Source organism: Ochotona princeps, chromosome 3 (genome assembly GCF_030435755.1).
Source record: "Ochotona princeps isolate mOchPri1 chromosome 3, mOchPri1.hap1, whole genome shotgun sequence".
Taxonomy (NCBI): Eukaryota; Metazoa; Chordata; class Mammalia; order Lagomorpha; family Ochotonidae; genus Ochotona; species Ochotona princeps.
The window spans coordinates 85,862,932-85,882,882 of record NC_080834.1 but is presented as its reverse complement, the minus strand read 5'-3'; the positions used below and the strand labels follow the sequence as shown (position 1 = coordinate 85,882,882).

The window sequence follows — 19,951 nt, the reverse complement described above, 5'->3', positions numbered from 1 at the left end:
AAAATCTTCCCTTATTTCCCCTAGAGATTTTTAGGTATTAAAAAGAAAGTGACTGGTAGCCCAATTCTGTCAGAGACAACACATATGAAATATCTCTGGTGGAAACACAATGCGAAATAAACAGAAGGTGGAATTATACCAATTTGTAAATTCTAAAGATTTTCATGTTTGGTTCTTGTCAGTTGCCCCCTTTTTAAAACTAAGGAAAAAAAAAAAAAAGAAGTGTTTGTATTGTCCTGGTTAGGAATGCAGTCACAGGATCAATCAGTAAAAGAAACTGAACTGCTCTTTCCAGTTGCCCAAAGTCTAAGTCTCTTAAACCATGGCCATAGTTACTGAACTAAGGCGTGGGGGGGGGGGGGGGACGAGCCTCATTAGCTACATTCTTAATCCTAACCCTGCCACCACATTGGATGCCTCAGTTAAACATCATCCACCTGGGTTGTTCCTAAGACACCAGAGGCTGTTTCATTACTATTCTTGGGCCTAACTTTAAAAGGTATGAATATAATATACCATTTGTCTCAACTATTAGAACTGGAGGAACTAGGCTTTTCTAGCACAGTCCTCTCGATGCTGACAGCTGACTGGCCAGTATTACTATACCAGATAACATTCTAACAAGTAACACTGCCTACTGTGCAGTAGGCAGAAATAGTACCTAATCTCCTGATTTTCAGTTAATGCCAAACTTTTTTTGTCTTAATAACTGAAACTCTTAATGCTATTTATGTTTTTTTTGTGACAAAATAAGCAAAGTCAACTTTGAGGGTAGACATAGGTTTTGAATCATCTAGCATCAAGATTGCCTATTTCTGGCAACGTATAACTTACTGTTTTAGTGCAGTGAGGAGAGAAAAAAACTCCCTTTCAAGCCACAATTAACCCCCGAAGCTGACTCCTGCCTGGCGGTGGGGAGATGGCTCCTTGATTACGGAAACAAACAAACAAAAAGATAAAGTCCTATTTTAATGTTAAATCACAATGGAAGAGACAGATGATAGTTGGTTAGCTAAAACTTGAGTTACACTATAACCACATTCTGTGAATTCATGTTTCTGATCACTTATTATAGGATATGGACAGTAACAAACCCAGCTGTTCCGAGGTCACAAGACATTGTGACTACAGGGATCTACTAGTCTAAAGTGTTAATATTGCAGAGGCTGGGAATTGAAAGGGCTCATTTCTAGATCCTCTGTCATTGATTAGCTGTTCTTCCTAATTATCCACCTCAGGAGACAAACTCAACTGACAGTCATGGCAATCTATTGTGTCGCACTGGGCATGTTCCTGAAATGGGTAATGGCTAAAATTTTTACATTTTAAATTTTTCTATTAACTCACTATAAACTCAGAGATGTTTCTCAAAGGAAATGATAAATGCAAGACTAAAAGAGCTTACTTTTGTCACTGAACTAGTTCTTAAACTATACCAGGGGATTTCTACATGAAACTCATTAAATACCCGTTTGATTCTTTTCTCAAAATGACAATATCTTTCCTATTAGTATTAAGATCATCAAAACGCTAATTCCCAGTACAGGTATTTTATATACATACATCTATCTATTTCAAGGGTTGTCATAAGAGCATAGATTAATCAACAGATATTAAGCAGTTAAAAGTGTTTGGCACATGGGATGCTATATATTAGTGACTTTTTTGCTTTACACATTCACACAAACACTGGGAAAACTGAACCCTTCCACATTAAACATCGTTTTCTAATAATACATTCTTTTTAATGACGCTATAGTTCCATGTGAAAAATAACTTGATCTTGGATTAATGTATATTTGCTGAGTAGTTCCATCTTTCTATTCCATGTCAATAACCTCTCACCTCCCCCTTTTTATTTTCATTTCTTCATAAGGACTTGTGAAGCAGAGTCTGGTTTCAATCTTTCACCACAACTCCAAATCAAAAGGCACTAAGCAAAACAATATGACAGTGTAGTCAATTTTACAGGTGTAAATTCTGGTTTGAACAAACTCTGATTCATATTTCTATATTCACTTGAGAACTTTGCATATCCCACATACGCACACACAAAGAGTATAGTCTTCAAATTAGCTTTTTAAAAGGGTGAATAGTCCCATGCAAACAATTTATGTACTTTCATAAAGGTCATTCTGTAGGTAAATTATTGCTAGGAAAAGTTCAGATCATGCAAGTTACACCTATGATTTGAAATATAATGACTAGCAAAAAGTCTTTTAAAACTTTTTAATGGGCAGAGTTTTCATTTTAATTATATTTCAAGATGTTACAGAGTTAAAAATGAACAAATTTCAGTCAGTACAGCAGACTTGCCAATATTCATCCATTAATACAACACAGTAAATGAAACATCACTTCATACAAGACTCAAATACTCCAAAATGCTATCTCATTCACATACAATAAAATGATAAATACTTAAAAATTATTACAATGTAAGGAAAATATTATTAAAAAGACAACTGTCATAAATCCTGTATGCAAGTTCTTCATTTTTAAAGTTTTGCCTTAGGAATAACACCATGCTACACATCAGAAACCCAAAGAAACTCTATTCTTTGAGGTTACAGTGCTTAACAATAGAGTAGCTACACTCTGAAATGCCATGTCTGACAAGAATCAAGACAAAGCAAGCCTTCAAAGGCGTTTACAGAGAGCATATGTGAGCAAGGAAAGGGTAATCCATTATTCTATGCTCAGCTCTGGAATGGTCTCATTAAACAACTTAAAGCACTGACGGGAAGTCTGTAGAAATAGAGAAAAGTCAAGTCTCAGAACGAGTCTCAGCTTCAGATTAAAGAATTCCCCAATGAGAACCAGCCCAGGCAGTTCTAAGGCACTATTTCCAATACTCGGAAATCTTCAACCCTTAACAGTAGACTCCTTGTCCTATCAAGATGATTTTTCTAATTTGTTCAGAGGTATTTACCAAAATACCTTCTTTTCTACCACCTAAGGTCCAAAATGAAAGGCATTATGTGAAATAACAGAATCTACCAGTCAGATCAGTTTTAAAGACACAAATTCCAGTTTAGACACTGATCATGAGATTCAGCCACAGTAATCCCTCTTTCAAACACACTCCGCCACCCTCCCCTTCATATTGAACCCAACCTTAATTTGGAGGAATACGATTTTTCCCCTCGTCAATGATTTGTTCAATGCAAGCTGCTTTGGCTGAAAGCAATATAAAGAATTGGTTGGAATGCTTGGTCAGAACACATAAAAGGATGTAACCAGTGACCAATGTAACTTATCGTAGTAGGTTTCTGTAAGACACAGTAAATTTACCCTATAGATGTCCCTGATTTGAAAAGGCAGAAAAACGTGTTTTAGCAAAGGGCAAACAATAGATGAGCAAATACAGTAAAATATGAATACTGTAACAGTAGCAAGGAAAGAGTTGCTTGCAGCAAACCTGCCTTGCTAGGAAACTTTCGGTACAAAATTCAGACTTCCTTTCCCATTATTCTTTGCTCAAAATAAAGATAACAGTTACTTTGCATTAACAGGGCAAACAGCCACATAATCCATTTTTTAAAGATGGGAGTACCTTTTTTTTTTTTTTTAAGAGTACTGGAAAGAGTAAAGTGGAGGGAAAGATCACTCAAAGAGGTCCTGAAACATGCGTTGGCCCATTGCTATGTATGCTTCCTTCTCTTCTGGTGTCATCTGGGCCACCAGCTCTGGCCCTTGACTCACTTCACTGTAGGGGAATGGACGGCCAGCCACCATGACAATAGGGTCATCTGCTACTTCCTCAAACTCATCATCTTCCTCATCCTCTTCCTGATGATGCACTGTCACAGCCGCTGGACGGGGTGGAGAGTCTTCGTCTGACTCACTGGTCTCACTCTCAGAGTCACTGCCGTTGGCAGCATTAGCAGGAGCAGATGCGCCCACGGAGCCTGCTGCAGCCGAGGAAGTCTTTTTCTCGTGAATGAGCAGTGCTCGCATGACCTCCTCATTATCATCAGGCCCTGCACGGCCTTCCTCTCGGTCTTGAAATGCGTCCATATCTATGCCACCTGAGGGTTAAAGCCCACAAAGTCAATAACCTTAAACATATAACAATCTAGTATATATATAATACATGACAGTAAAATAATACAAACTTCACTGGTTCCATTTCTTTAAGCCTGATTTACTTACTTGAAAGGCAGAATAACAGACAAGAAAGAGTGTGACTTAGAGAATGTTCTATTCAATGATTCACTCCCCAAATGGCTGCAATGCTGGGGCTGGGTCAGGCCAAAGACAGGAGTCTAGAATTCTAGCTGGATATCCCATGTAGGCAGCAAGGGTACAAGTACTTGGGCTATCCATCTTTTACTGCCTTCCTAAATATAAGAGCAGGGAGTTGGGTAAGAAGTGCAGCAGCCAGGATTTGAACTAGGGATGTTGGTGTTGTAAGCAGTAACCTGGCACACATCAGTGGCCCTTGATTCCATTCTTGGAGCTGCTATCCATAACATACTTGAAATGTTTCTTGTTAATGAAAGTTCAAGTAGCATAATGGTGAATGAAGCACAAGGGTTTTAACAGTCATACAGTAACAGATTAGAAAAACTGCTTTTCCACATGTAAGTTATTATTACTTCCTTAAACAAGTAATTTGATTTCTAAACTTGCTTCACTTTTCTGAAAAATGGGTTGATAAAAGCATCAATTTTTTAAGGCTCTGAATAAGAACATATGAAATAATGTTTATGAAAGATGACGTATAATAGGTGACATTAATAGGAAATCAAAGCATGGCCGTTCATCTTGTTCAGAGTAAAAGCTAGGGGTCTTCCAATGGTCGATTAGGTGCTAAACCATCTGAAACCCCTTCTGACCTGTCTCTCACCTGTTCTCTTCGCCCTTTCCCATCCTGCCCCCAGCTTCATGCCCTGACACACCAGACACTCCTACCTCCCAAGTTTTCTATTGTTTGCTTCCTCTGCCTAGAATATTTTCCCCTTGAAGTAATTCACACAGCTAACTCCCTTCTATTTTTACTCAGATGGTACCTTTTTAAAATACACCTGATACTCCCATTCACAGTGCTCTGTTTATTTCCAGAGCATTCATTTTCCAACATAATAATAATAATAATAATAATAATAATAATAATAATAAAAGCTAGGTCTATTTTCCTTGCTACCCTCTTCCTCAGATGCACTCTTTACCAAGGCAGATATCTTTTATTCAGTGATACTTTGTACCTAGACAGCAGTTGATACTTGTTAGGCACTGAATAAATACTTGATGAATGAGTAAATCAATGGCAGTTCTATTTTCTTGAAGCAAATAAACATACTTAAAATTCTTTCTAAAAAGGGATCTAATTTCAAGAATAAAGCTGTTCTCATCACACTTCTATCATTTTGTGCATATTCCTTGCCTGATACAGGAGTAAATGAAAAATTTAAGGAAAACATTTTTGTCCTGTATTCTGATACCACCAAACATTTTGTCATTTTCATTACACAAAGGGATTAAAAATGTTACTTGGAATCTGACGCCTTGATTCAAATCCCAGTATTTGCTAGCTGTGTAGTTTTGCCCAAGTTCTTTAAATTTTCAAGAACAAAAAAGAAAACAATAATAGTATTTATATTACTGGGTTACTGTGGAGATGAAAAGAAGGTAAAATGTTTAGAATGGTTTTGCATATAAGATACTATGTATCTATCATTACCACCACCAAGACAAGGCTCCAAAAGGGTTAGGTCTGGCTATGGATGAAGGTAAATCATCTTTTCACTAGCACAACAGAATGTTTTAGCTGCAACTCAGAACACTTTGGGAAGTACAAACGTCCTAAGATAAGACACTGGGTGCATAAGAGAAAGAAAAGAAAATAGAAGTTGAAGTTTAGCTCAGAAAAGAGAACTCTGATCACATAAATATCAAAAAGAGAACAAAAAAATCAAACCCAACTACTTCAAAAACAATACCAAAGTTTGAACCTCCTGACTACAGCTCTTGCTGCCAATGCCGTTCTATCAAGAAAAAAGAAAAAGGTGAGATACACATGGTCTTTAACGCAACCACCACTTCTAAATTTTAAATTAACAAAGTAAATATAAAAACAAGAGAAAGCCAATTACTTTTGTAAACTAACTTATTTCGTATCTAAGATTCCTGATAAGGTTCTTGAGGGATCTGATGCCAAAAAAAAAGAATTGTTCTGTTACAGATGGAAACTGAACAGAGAGAGAGAGAAAAATGCACAAATATCCAGATGACAAAGGAGAAATACTAGGCCTAGAAAAAGTTTGTTTTTTTTTTTAATAGTTACAAACTGAAGAAGCTACAAGGGTAGATGGACACTGGCAGAGTAGGTTACGGTGCCACCCATGATGCCGATATTCCCTACTAGAGCGTCAGTTCCAGTCCTTGCCCTCCTGTTTCCACTCCAGCTCTCCGATAATGCATCTAGGAAAGCTGCAAACACTGGTCCAAGTACATGGGCCCCTGTCATCAAAGTGGGAGATCCAAACGGGATCCTGGTTTTGGCCCTGCCTGACCCTGCTGTTGCTGCCATTTGAAGAGTGAATCATCACGTGGAAGAGGTTTTTTTTCTGTCTCTCTGCCTTTCAAATAAATAAAATCTTAAAAAAAAAAGAAAGAGGGCCCGGCGACATGGCCTAGCAGGTAAAGTCCTCGCCTTGAAAGCCCCAGGATTCCATATGGGCATCGGTTCTAATCCCGGCGGCTCCGCTTTCCATCCAGATCCCTGCTTGTGGCCTGGGAAAGCAGTCCAGGACGGCCCAATGCATTGGGACCCTGCACCTGCGTGGGAGACCCGGAGGAGGTTCCTAGTTCCCGGCTTCGGATCGGCACAGCACCGGCCGTTGCTCTCACTTGGGGAGTGAATCATCGGACGGAAGATCTTCCTCTCTGTCTCTCCTCCTCTCTGTATATCTGACTTTGTAATAAAATAAATAAATCTTTTAAAAAAAAAAACAGACAGACAGGATGTACACATTTTAAAACTATCAAGTTCACTGCTGAAGCTGAACAACTGTAGGTGCTTAAAGTCCAAGTAACAGCAAAAGAAAAAACCACATACACACACACACACACACACACACACACACACAGAGGAACGGCTACAGGTTGTATAAGTGTGTAGATGTATTTCTACACTGGCATGTGGAAGAAAATCTCCTTACAGGGAAATAACCTAAAATATACTGGAAGACATGATCAGATACGGGCAGGCGAGGATCTCAAAAAGCCCTTGCACATGTTTCTTGGTCTTAACATGCTTATTGGGCCAAAACAACAAACACGATTTCACAGAGAAAACAAAATGACAACAGAAATAAAACTCAAGCCATAAATGAGGAATCCATGTGTAAACAACACATACTGTTCTGGTCACTAGGTCTCAAATTATATTATAATTACAGATAGTCCAGTAAAAAGCAAATACAATAAAAACTAGACAGCGGTAGTTTTAAGAAAGTAGATTATTTATAAGGAAAGCAGAAACAGAAACAATGAAAACTTTCCGTAAAATAATTACAGACATGATTAAGACCAGAAATTTATGAAAACCATCAACATGACTTGAAGTTTGAGGAAAATTAAGTATGACAGAGATATGACTCAATGTACACATTTCCCTGGATAAAGCCTGCTCTGCCATCATGAAACAGGAAATTTGTGGCACTATATTATATAGAAAGACAGGTTCACAAAATATAATAGACTAGAAGACTTATTTAAGACTCTTACTTAAGGACTTATTTAATACACATTCCATCATTCTGGGGTTTAGAAATATCAAATGGGATCTTATTGCCTAACTTTATTTACTATTGATTAGGAAGTGTAATTCAGTTGTTTCTAAGTTCAAAGAAAAAGTATGCTTTAAGAACAGGCAAGGAGCCAAGTTGGGAAAACAAACGTATTAAATTGTTTTATAACCTAACTACTACTAAATCATCTAAGACTTCTCAAATCAGAATAACTACATATGGCAAGCTAAGCAGTAGAGAGGAGGGGAAGGCATATTCATTAAGCAAAATATTCTGACTGTAATGAAATTACCAAGCAGAATTACACTGAGCATTACCTGATTTTATCACCACTACCCAACTCCACACTGCTTGCACAAGTTCTAGCATACACAATGCTAATATTATGAAGATAATACAGGTTAGCAGGAAGGTCAAAACAAAACCAAAAATAAGCAGGGGCTGGCATTGATTGTGGCATAGCGGTAGCCACTGTAATGCCAGCATCCCATGTGGGCATAGGTTCAAGTCCTGGCTGCTCTACTGCCAATTCAGCTCCCTGCTTGTGGCCTGGGAAAGCAGTGGAAAATGGCCACAGTGTTTGGGCCGCTGCACCCATGGGAGAGACCTGGAAGAAGCTCCAGGTTCCTGACTTCAGCCTGGCCCAGACCTGGCTGCTGTGGCAAACTGTGGATGGGAGATATCTTTTTCTGTCTGTCCCCCATCACTCTCTGCAACTCTTTCAAATCAATCTTTTTTTTTTTCTTTTATATATATATATATTTTTTTTTTAATTATATTGTTGACAATCTTTACATAGTTAATTACGGTAAAAAGGTTCAGGGGGCTATAGGAAAGTGGGTAAGACTATTATGTCCATATTGTTTCCTTCTTGTATCTGAGGTAAAGGGGGATATTGAGGGAGAAGTCCCACCCAGTTTCCCACCCCCCCCAAGTCCCGGATGTGGGGCATGCTCTAAGATCCTTGCTCAAATGGTTCTAATAGTTCACCAGTTATGAATCGCTGCCATTTTTGCCACTCCCAGCTCGGTGAGGTTGTTGAAGAATCCACTGATTGACATAGTCCATCATAGAGTCTCCATTTGCCCAGTATTTCGCTGCCAATATATAGCTGAGGTGGATGATTGACTTGTTCTTTCTTCTGTCTTTTCTTGGTTAGAGTTTTGAGTCCAGCATTTTGATTGGGGAGATCTCCAAAGAAACTTTGAGGTATTCCCAGACCAGATTCTTGTATGTTCTAGCAAGCACAGGACCTGGCACAGTCCATCTCCACGATCAGCTGGTGGTTGCAATTGCTGGGTTGGTTCTGTTTTCAGCTCCGACTTCCACTGGAACCAATGGGTGTTGCAGTCCAGCCTGGTTCTGCCCAGCACATGCTCGGCCCTCACATAAACCACTGGGAGCTGCAGCCTAGTCAGAGCAACCCACAATAACCCCCACCAGGCCCGCCCCCTACCCTGGTTTGCCAGTATGTATAGCAGACTAGTCCAGACTGTCCCACATCCCATTTGGCTCTCGTACTTGTCAGTGCGTATTAAAGCTTAGTTCCATCTAACCAGCTCAACTATCCAGCCCTCACGGATGTTGCTGAGTGCCTCTCTGTCTAGCCACCCCAGCCCCCGTCCTAGTTCTCATGCCCTCCCACGGGAGTAGTAACCCAAGAGGGGAGAACCCACTATTTCCCTCCCAGGTCTCTCTCAATCCCGGTTGATGCACTCTTCGGGTGGTTCTGTGGTTTGACTTGACAGAATTAGCCCCCAGTGCCAGCTTCTGCCAGCTGATGTTGTGACTAAGCCCTAACAACCCTCACCCACTCTAATTTATGCTTGTACCAGTAGGAATAATCAGCCCAGCCTGGCTTTTCCCTGATCTAATCCATATGAGGCCCACAGGTGTTATAGCACTGCTTAGTCTGGTCTGTCCCCATCCCAGCCCATGCTCTCCAGTGGGAGTAGCTGTCCGGCGAGGGAACCCCCCCTTAATCCCCGTACCGGCTCTGCCCCTCCCTTCCTGGATCTCATGTGTGCTGGCTGGGTGCTACAGTCACATCCAGTACAGGCAACCTCACCCTGGCATTCCATAGTGTGTATTGGTTTTTGTCGCAACCCAACCTGGCTCGACCCACACTCTGTTCTGGTGATCGGATTCGCCAGTGGATGACATGAACTGATTCAGCCTGGACTGCCCCGACCCAGGCCAATTGTGTGCCAGTGGGAAACTTTCCATGGCCTATTCTGGGCTGTTTCCTATCATGTTTTTGTGCACTTACCTGCAGGGATTATGTCCTGCCAGAGGAGTTGCCCAGGCTCCTCCATCAGAACCCCTCCCAATGCCAGATTCTGCGCATACCAAGGGGTCTTGATACAGCCCTACTCAGTTCACCTCCTGTCCTAGCAGGAACAGTGGCTTTTCTTGGCTGGCTTTCACCCCATTCTGGTTCTTGTTGTTGGATGTTTCAGCCCAGCCATGGCTCATCCATACCCACATACAGCTCACACATGGCTCTGCAGGGGGTTGAGACCTAGCCTAGTCAGTCCCACATCTATCCTGGTTCTCCAGGACACCAGACGGTGTTGGGGTCTGAACTGGCCTGGTACATTCAATCCCAGTCCACACTAGTGCCAAGAGAGACTACAACTGTTTCCTAGTTAGAACACAGCCCCCATTCCAGCACACACGCCCCTTAGTGGGAACCTCAACCCAGTTAGGGTGTCCCCTTAGTACCCCAACCAGGCCTGTTCCCAGCCATAGATCACACGCATGCCAGTGGCTGCTCTGACTCAGCTTGGCTCAGTCCCTCACTTGTCCTGGCCTTGGCCTTAGACACTGTGGCTTAGCGTCCTTGACTCACGTAGACCAGTAGGTGCAAGAGCCTAGCTCGGCACGACCTGTGCTCCATCCTGGCTTCTAGTTTCGCTTGTAGGCTAAGGGTTGCTCAGTCCTGCCCAGTACATCCTGTTCCATTACCACTACACATTAGCCAACTGTTGGAGCAATTTTGCCCAGCTTGTCCAACCTCCAGGCAATCTTAACAAAAAAAAATAAGCAGTTTTCAGCTATTAATGATTCTTTAGCACTAAATAACAATGTCCAAGTAATACGTCAGTAATGATACATAAACTGGAAATAGGGAAACAAAGATCTTATGCTTATGAAACTTAACCAGAGGTAAAGTGATTCCCTTTCACTTCTGTTTTCCAGCTTAAATCATCTTTTAAAAAAATTTATTTTATTTTTATTGGAAAGTCAGATATAGAGAGGAGGAGAGACAGAGAGGCAAATCTTCCATCTGATGATTCACTCCCCAAGTGGTCGCAACAGCTGGAGCTGTGCCGATCTGAAGCCAGGAGCCTCTTTCGGGTCTCCCATGCAGGTACAGGGTCCCAAGGATTTGGGCCGTCCTCGACTGCTTTCCCAGGCCACAAGCAGGGAACTGAATGGGAAGCGGGGCTGCTGGGATTAGAACCGGCAGGCATATGGGATCCTGGTGCATGCAAGATAAGACCTTATCTACTAGGCCACTACCACACCAAGCCCCATCTTAAATAATCTTAATTGTAGCTTCCTATTTCCACCCAAAGCCCTGAGCCCAATATCACAGTAAAACATAAAAAGTAAAATCCTGCAATTTTCAACCATCTAAAGATTATTACACAATTGTTAACTTCTAAGGTTCACAAACATTTCTAAAGTCTTCAAGAATAAATTCTGCCAATCTTGAACTATGGGATGTTTGATCCCCTACTTACATGTAATTTTTGCATGTATTTTGAGTAGCAAAATTTTGGTATTTACAAGAAGACAACAACAACAAAAAGCTTGGGCCACTGTATGCTTATGGCTCCCAATTCAGAAAAATAAAATGTATATAACATAGGGCACGCAAAGACTGAGAGAGGAAAATTCAGTCACCTTGAACACAATAGCACATTTGTAAGAAATTAAGCTGAAGAGAAGCATTTTTTAAAAAACTAAACACAGAGATTTAAGAGGCCATCAAGTATTCTAAATGTGTTAAAGGAAAAGAAAAGTATATTGATTAATTTTAATGGGTGATTTAAATTTCTTACTTCTAGATATAACATAGCCAACTGTTTTAGGAAATAGGTATGCTGGAATACTTAGACAATTAAGAACTGCCAAAGCAGTTGCATACCAAGTCAAATTCATTCTGTACTGATCCAAGACATCTATTTTACTGTCATCTATTCTTACCTTCTTTCATGTCTTCAGAGCCATACGCCCCTTGGACAGTGCTTTCTCTCAGCCAAATGGGTCTCTCTTTGGCAGATTTCCCCTCCAGTGAGGCTCGATGAAGATCTTCTTGGTCATCCATGTTAATCACAACATTCTGCGTGTATAAGTCCTCATAGGAGGGGCCTTTGGTAGTCCATGCTTCCCGGTGGTGCCCACTTGGTAGACCAGCAGCTCCAGCAGTCGTTGCTGCATGATCCTTGCTACATATTCAAAAGAAAAGAAAGGGAGAGAGTAGAAAGAGCAGAAAATTAAACACTGATACTGAAAAGAAGGAAAGCTACGAAGGCAATCAGTAAAATATCATAAATAAATGCCATTGAGCAGTCATGTACAAATGCATGAACAATTCTGACAAATCTCTTTTAGCAAGTGAAATCTGCAGGGATCAGAACAACACATCATATCAAAGTTGTGGAAAATGGAACCAAAGGTAACTTTACAGGGCAGGTATTTGTTTAGTTTTTAAGACATTGTTAAGAATGCTGACATCCTCTGCTGGCAGATTGCAGCTTCCTGCTACTGCGTCTCCTGTGAAGCAGGAGGTGATGGTTCTAGTGGCTGGGTCCCTGCCATACACACAGGATACCCGGATGGTTTAAGGCTCCGTTGACTTAACCCAGTCCCAGCAATTGTGGGCATTTGTAAAGCAACCAGTAGATCGAAGGTCACTGTCTGCCCATCTCTCTCTCCTCTTTTAAAGAAAAAATTAATTTTGCACAAAATGTTCATTTTGGTGCAAAAAATTATGAAATCCATGTCACGATAGGGTCTTCCAAAAGTTTGCAGAAAACACAAATTATTAAAAACGATGCACGAATTTATCATCCTCTTCTCTCACAATTCACATGACCTACTTTCTTTTCTTCCAAGTTGTATCTTTTATTTCTGTACGTATGCTGACTCCGCACCCAACCACAACCAGTTTGCACCCCATAGTGACTACAACCTATTTGTTAGTTTATTTTATTTTGCTTTTTTACTTCTACCATCCATGACCATCTTTACTTGCTAGCCTGGAAGAGACCATTCCTTATCTTTCTCTAGTCAACCTGCTCCTCCATCCCGTATGAGTTAAACCACGCTTTCAGTCTTCCTGCTATTCCTTGCTTATTTCACTCTCAATCTGTTCCGAAATCCTTGGAAAACATCTGAACACTTGTTTCAGTTACTAACATCTTCTGCATCAAGCTCTGTGCATGACTCTACCTCGCTCTCTGTTCAGACATGGATGTTTTACCCCAAAAACTACTTTAATACTTCTTGCACTACCTGTTTACTCCATAACTTTTGCTGTGTTCATTTTAGTGTCCACTGACTAATTCTTATTGCCTCTAACATTCTTCCTTTAAAGCTTTCCCATGGAAACTAACCCTTCCCCGGAATGGGGAGCCATGTCTCATTCTGAATCCTACTAATATCTCATTTGTCTTCACTGCTTAAGAGCCATTCACCATTTTTGCTTTGCTTCAGTCTTATTTTATTGCTGCTTACTCACTGCTTTCCCTTTGGGTCTACTTCATATCTACTTGGGTTGTCTGTCCCATTCTGAGTTGAGGTTCTATGATAATTAGCTATGTCCATGTACTTAACTGGCTAATTACATCTCTCTCTAACAACACTATTTCTGTATGACCATCCTTTGGAATTAACCTTAGCCTTTATTCCATGCCTTCTGTTCTGCTCTCCATATCCACTGTCACTTCTGCGATCAAAAGGCACGTTCTCTCTAGTTGTCCAAATTACAGTGATTCAATCATTTAACCTGTATCTTTCAGCTACTGCCTCTGCCCAAAACTATACCAAGGGCTACTATGCAAAGCACTCTTTCCCACAGCCTGTTTTCCCAGTGCCTGTTCTACTTCATGTTTCAATCACTTCTGGCCTCCTCCGTACTTGTCTCATCGCTCCCACTCTCTACCATTTACTTGCTCTCCTACTCTCAGTCTCTCTAAATATATGCACTCCATCTTTGTGTCTTGCTATATTTGAAGCTTTGTGCTACAGTTACAAATGACTTGTTTCTATCTTCTATTTCTTTCTATATTCATCTGATGTTGCTTTGCACCATTTACTTTTATCTCAATTTGATCATATCTGTCCCCAGTTGTTCCCTACCTTTTACATTTTCTATGTTGTCTCCTAGAAGATTGTGAGCTGCCTTCACTGTACTCTGACTCTGCTTAATTTGGTATAGATTGGCTTTTTTAATTTTAGTCTCCTCTTAAGCATTCATTTTTCTTTCTGCTCTCGCCTGGCCTAATCTGTTTTTGTATATTTCTGTGCTGACTCCATCTTCTTGAGTCTTTCCTATTTCCCTCATTAGTTTTTGATTCCTTTCAATGCCTCTTCTACACTCAGTAAACATCCTCATCTGGTTGTGCTCAACCTGTTCTTTATGCCTGTCTGCCTGACTCCACCTGCGAGGGAAAAGGCCTGCTTCTCTGGCCTTTACCCAGCCTACTAAATCTTTGTTTTTCCTTCCTCCAGGCCCTGAAATGACCATCTCTGACGCTATTTCCCTGCCTCCTCTTCATTCATAATTTTGAATACAGAGTTTTCATTTTCATTTACAGTGTTAATTCTGTAATTAATTTCATCTGCAGTGCTAATTCTGGAAATCCACAAAGGTAAAAACAAATTAACACAAGACTACTTTCATAAAGCTCTTTCTTTATAGTGACACTGTTACAAAAATTTAAGATGGATGTTATTGATGTAGGAAAAACTCTTATCACAAGTTAAACAAATTCTAAAATTTGAAAGAACTTTTGAAAGGGGGTATTTTTCACGAGACAGCTGACTACACACATTTTGTTCTGCTTTTAACATAGACACAGACATACCTGAAATACAACCCAAGTGAAGTTAAAAAGCTACCTGACAGAAATCTAGGTATACTCCTTCTGCATGTTCACACTTCTTCCATCCTTTCACTATTTCAGCACACCTTGACATTGCAATCACGGACAATAGCAGAGAGCCCAGTGTTCTTAATCAGAGGTGAGAGACGTATTTTTTTAAAACTAGCATTTTAAAGATCTACAGGTCTTAAAAGGAGAATGTTAAGAGAAGATGGAAAAGGAAAGATTACTGACAAGGAATTCCATTTTGTCTTGACACTGGGGGCGGGGGGAGAGACAAAAAGAATGAATCAGGAGAGTACATCTTGACCCCAACGCTCATCTTGGTTGAAAAATAATATAAGCCATTTTTTTTTTTTGGCGCAGCAAAACTAAGGCTGCTTCTTCACTTCCAACACTAGGCTACATTGAAAAAATTAGAAGTCATTATTAGAAGTTGAGCCAATAACACTAAGCACATTTTGCAAAAAAACATTTAAAACTAAAAATTATGTGATCACAATGTTTCAAAAACAAACAATAACTTCAGCCTTTGGAATTTGGCTAGGAAATTCTGAAGGCTAAGAAAATTCAAATATCCCAAGAAGAACAACTAAATTTAAAATTAGTTAACAACTGGCTGAGCAAAATAAGCACTTGAAGTCAAATCTAAGGACTTTTGCTTAATCCCCACACTGAACGCAAAAGCTTTCAGTACAAATTTTATCCCAGCACACATTAGTAAAACAGGTATGGCACAGTTTCAGCCTCCTGGTAAATTACTTATCCACTTCAGCTCTGCAAAATACAGGTAGTTAAAACGAATTTTAAAAGAGCACAAACACCATACTCACTTCTGTTTCAAGGCTGGGATTTCTGTGGGTTCTGGTTCAAGTATTTCATAGGCCAAGTTTACATCCTCTGTCTGTCGAAGCAATTCATAAATGGGTTCAATTTGTTCATTAAATCTTGCCAAAAGTGTGCGTGCATCTTTTTTGGGCATTGCTGATTCATCCTCTTCTACTTCTGTACGACAAAATGTACAGTGGAAAGTTCCTACAGAAAAAACAAAAGTCTTAGGGAGACAAAATCTTCAGGAGGCCATAGCAGCATCCCTAACATCTCATTATTGAAACTAAAATACACAGGACAGTTAAGTTTTACAGTGAATACCACATGCTTACTATCCAGTTCCAAAGCAGACATTTTGGTGTATTTTGCTGTAAGTTGTGGCCTTTCCCAACAGCTTTCTTTGTGTACATTACACAAAGTTGAGCTTACATTACAGGGAAAACCAAACAAACTCCCAAAGCAAAAGTTTCTGGTCATCCCAGTCACATAGCCATTTCTACAAACCTATTAACCATTTATATCTGAACAATTTTAAGTAATCTACTTCCAAAATTGAAGTTCAAGAGGTCTACATTTTTCTGCTTTCTGTATCATATTCAACCCATAACTAACTGTGGTAATTCCTTCAAAACATCTCAGACTTCATGCCTATAGTCATTTCACTAATCTAAGTTAACATGAATTGGCCTGAAAGGTATCTGTATCTGGCCTTTGAACCTCTAGGTTCTCTCCATGTTATCACCTCACCCTCTTAATCTAAACATTATCTGATAGCTGCATTTCTATATAATTTTCAAAATTTATTTTTATTGGAAAGTCAGATATACAAAGAAAAGGAGAGACAAAGATCTTCCATCCACTGGTTCACTCTCCAAGTGGCCATAATGGCCGGAGCTGAAGCAATCTAAAGCCAGGAGCCAAGAGCTTCTTTTGGATCTCCCACGCGGGTGCATGGTCTCAAGGCTTTGAGCTGTCCTCGACTGCTTTCCCAAGCCACAAGCAGGGAGCTGGATTGGAAGCAGAGCCACTGGGATTAAAACTGGCACCCATATGGGATCCTGGTGTGTGCAAGGCAAGGACTTTAGCCACTAGGTTACTGTGCCAGGCCTGATAGCTGCATTTCTAAAATCCTCAACATACGATCCAAATTTCTCATTCTGGCATTCAAGATGCTGTATAATTTGGCCACAAAACGTCCTAAGGCGACTTCAGTCCTGCACCCATCAAGGAGAGAGGCTATGAGCTAAACACTAACATTTATTTCTATGGAGCTGGTCTAAAATGCTTCCACATATATTTTCACATTTTTATTATCTATTTGAATGAGGTAGCACGTAAACGCCCTGTATCAACCATGCAAGGTGATGTCAGAAGAGGATCTGAGCTTTGTGATTTGTCCAACATGACACAGCTTATAAAGGAAATATAACAGCAGTTACTACATACTGAGTACTTTCTAAATGCTAGGTATCATCAAACCTCTGAAGCTGGTATTATTATTATTATTACCCATTCAAACCTTCAAATTATCCAGATTCTAAAGGGTTAATTAACTTGTTCAAGATCCTATAAGTACTAGGCAGGGGATGAGCCAGAATTCAAATCAACACAAACTATCATATTGAAACTTATACTCCTAACATTGTTTAACAGTACACCATCAGCTACACTTGGATTTCCAGTTTGCTTATTATTCCCAGTGTAAAGGACAGGCATCCTTCCTTTCTGACTCGACTGATCTAAGAAGTTAAAAAGATCACGTAAGTAGCACATAAAGTGTTCTTAATATTTACCTTTAGAAAGCCCCCGAGTGATTGACACATAAACCACCCACTAATCCTCTTATATCCAGTTAAAAAATAAACTAGGCATTTCTGCTGTAACACTAGATCCTATAGATAAATTCCCAATGAAGTTTCTTTACTGCCCCTCACACCCAGCCAACAGCATGCATAGTTTTTGTTCAACTAGCCTGTTGTCCAAGTGCCACCTAATTTTCAATACATAAGCAAGTGCAAGCACACACACAAAAAGTATCTGGTAAGTAGGTTACTGGAATTTTTTTTTCCCAGAGTCACACAGATTATCAATATCATATAAGATCCTCTTACGGTCATGAAGTGAAGCGAAAGTCAGTCACTGTGGAATCATGTCTGACAACAGGCAGAAACAAGGACTCTACGCTAACAACAAAGCCCCAGCTAACACAAATGACTGCTCCTTCCAAACTAACCAGCTTTAGCCTTACCCTGATCTTCTCATCCCCTAGATAATATGTATTTAGATACTCAATCACAGAGCCACACTTCCTGTCAGAACTCAGTTAAAACAAACTCTCCACACACACAACTTCCATAAATCTTTTCCCAAACCACTCAACTAAGTTCAAATTCTCCAAGTCTGTCCAGTACCATCATGAGACACTCTATGGTTTCCTACAGTATGTGGTTTCCTTGCTACAAAAACATCAATAAATGTAACTCTGTTACAGCACAGATGTGAACACTGATTAATGGGTATCAAGATAAGAACTCTAGCCTAATCAACTACACAATGATATTACAAACCAACATAAAAACAGAACAATTTTTTTCTTTGTAAATGAAAGATACCAAGATACTTCATATAGCTGAATCTACATTGTCTATTAGTTGCAAATCGTCAGGTCAAGAGAAAGGCATAGACAATCAAAACATATTGATGGTAATTGAAGCAATAAAAAAAAAAGATCAAGCAGAATGAGAAGATAGGCAGTCAAGGTATAAATCCAAAGAAATAAAAATCCCGGGGGGGGGGGGGGAGGGCGGGGTGGGAAGGTACAAGAGATGGGATTATATTTGAAGAAAATGATTTGGAACTACTTCCAGACTCAACAAGAATCAAAAACCACCTCTCTTTCTTACATTTAGTGACAAACAAGGAGGTTGGTTGGAAGTTGCAGATGGTGTTTAGGTTATTAACAGTCTGAAGCTATCTTAGCCCCTTCAACAGGAGCATTAAAAAACAAAATTATCTGATCCTCTTCTCCCCACAAGGGAGCATTTACAAAACCATCAGTGGGAACTAAGAATAATTTAGAAGACAAGCTAATCTAATCCAGTAGTTCTCAAAACTGTCTGTGGAGGAAGGGATCCCATTCCTCCAAAGAAAAGGTACCTAATAAACAATCATAAAAGTACTCTGGTAGAAGTACAAACAATCATAAAAGTGCTCTGGTAGAAGTACAAAAAGGCAGTTAAAACAATGGGGAATAATCTAACCTTGACATTGCAAATCCTTAAAGCTATACAAACCAGCCTCTGCAGTATCTCCCATCCAGGCAAGCACACTGCTGCAGAACCTATCCATTATCGCTCCCCTACCTAGGGAGTCAAATGGCTGACCTCCGAACTCACTTAAATTCTTTATTCAAAAAACCTCAATAGGACCTTCCCTTGCCAACAATATCTGAATTTTCAATGCTTTTCTGTCTACCTCAACAATCCTACCCCTCTTCCTTTTCCTGTTTTTTGACATTGGCACCATTCAATGTTTTAGTATTACCTCTTGTATTAACTTATTTGTCATTGGCAATTCTTTTTTTACTCTCCCTTCTGTTTTTTCATTTCAGATGTATTTATTTGCAAGGCAGGGTGACACAGAAAAAGATCTTTTGTTTGCTGGCTCACTTCCCCCAACAGCCAGGGCTGAGCCAAGGCAAAACTCAGGAACTAGGCACTGCATTTAGGCCTTAAATGTGGGCCATTACCCAGTGCCTCTCAGGTACTAGCAGGAAGTTATATCAGTAAGGTAGACCTCAGCCAATACAGATTGTAGGCATTCCAAGCAGCGGTTTATATTGCTATACCACAGAGGCTACCTCTTTTTTTTTTTTTTGAAAGATAATAAATACTCTGATTTTTAGCTTTAGGTAAACATAACAAAATGCTTTTCAGTGTAGCTCACCCTCACAAAACAGCTTTTCATTTTAATAAAGAGAGAGAACCATCAACCTTTATTTCATAGAAGGACAAGCACAGAATAATAATCCCGTAGTTGGATACTTTTACAGGAGCAAAAAAAAGGCAGAGAAAGGACATGGTAAGGAACCCAAGTTCTAGCCTTACTCAGGATTATAGAAGAGACTATGCAGTTTTGAGAAGAGTGGCCTTTCATATTACTGTGAAGAACAGTGAAGGGTCTGAGATACTAACCTACTTGCAAGCTAGCAAGTTACTCTCTCAAAGTTTCATGGACACTGGCAGA

General features: G+C 39.9%; 1 protein-coding gene across 2 annotated transcripts in view; it reads right to left on the bottom strand.

Moving 5' to 3' along the window:
- Window positions 1–2,214: 2,214 nt before the first annotated feature.
- The window catches only part of GTF2E1 (general transcription factor IIE subunit 1), a 33,984-nt gene continuing 16,247 nt past the window's right edge, over window positions 2,215–19,951 (bottom strand). For both annotated transcript variants that reach the window (XM_004577867.3, XM_012928801.2), the window contains exons 3-5: window positions 15,709–15,910; window positions 11,973–12,214; window positions 2,215–4,031 (exon numbers count right to left, since the gene is read on the bottom strand). In XM_004577867.3, the coding sequence (XP_004577924.1) occupies window positions 3,607–4,031; window positions 11,973–12,214; window positions 15,709–15,910 (869 nt within the window). In that variant the 3' untranslated portion in view covers window positions 2,215–3,606. The remainder of the gene's footprint in view (window positions 4,032–11,972; window positions 12,215–15,708; window positions 15,911–19,951) is intronic.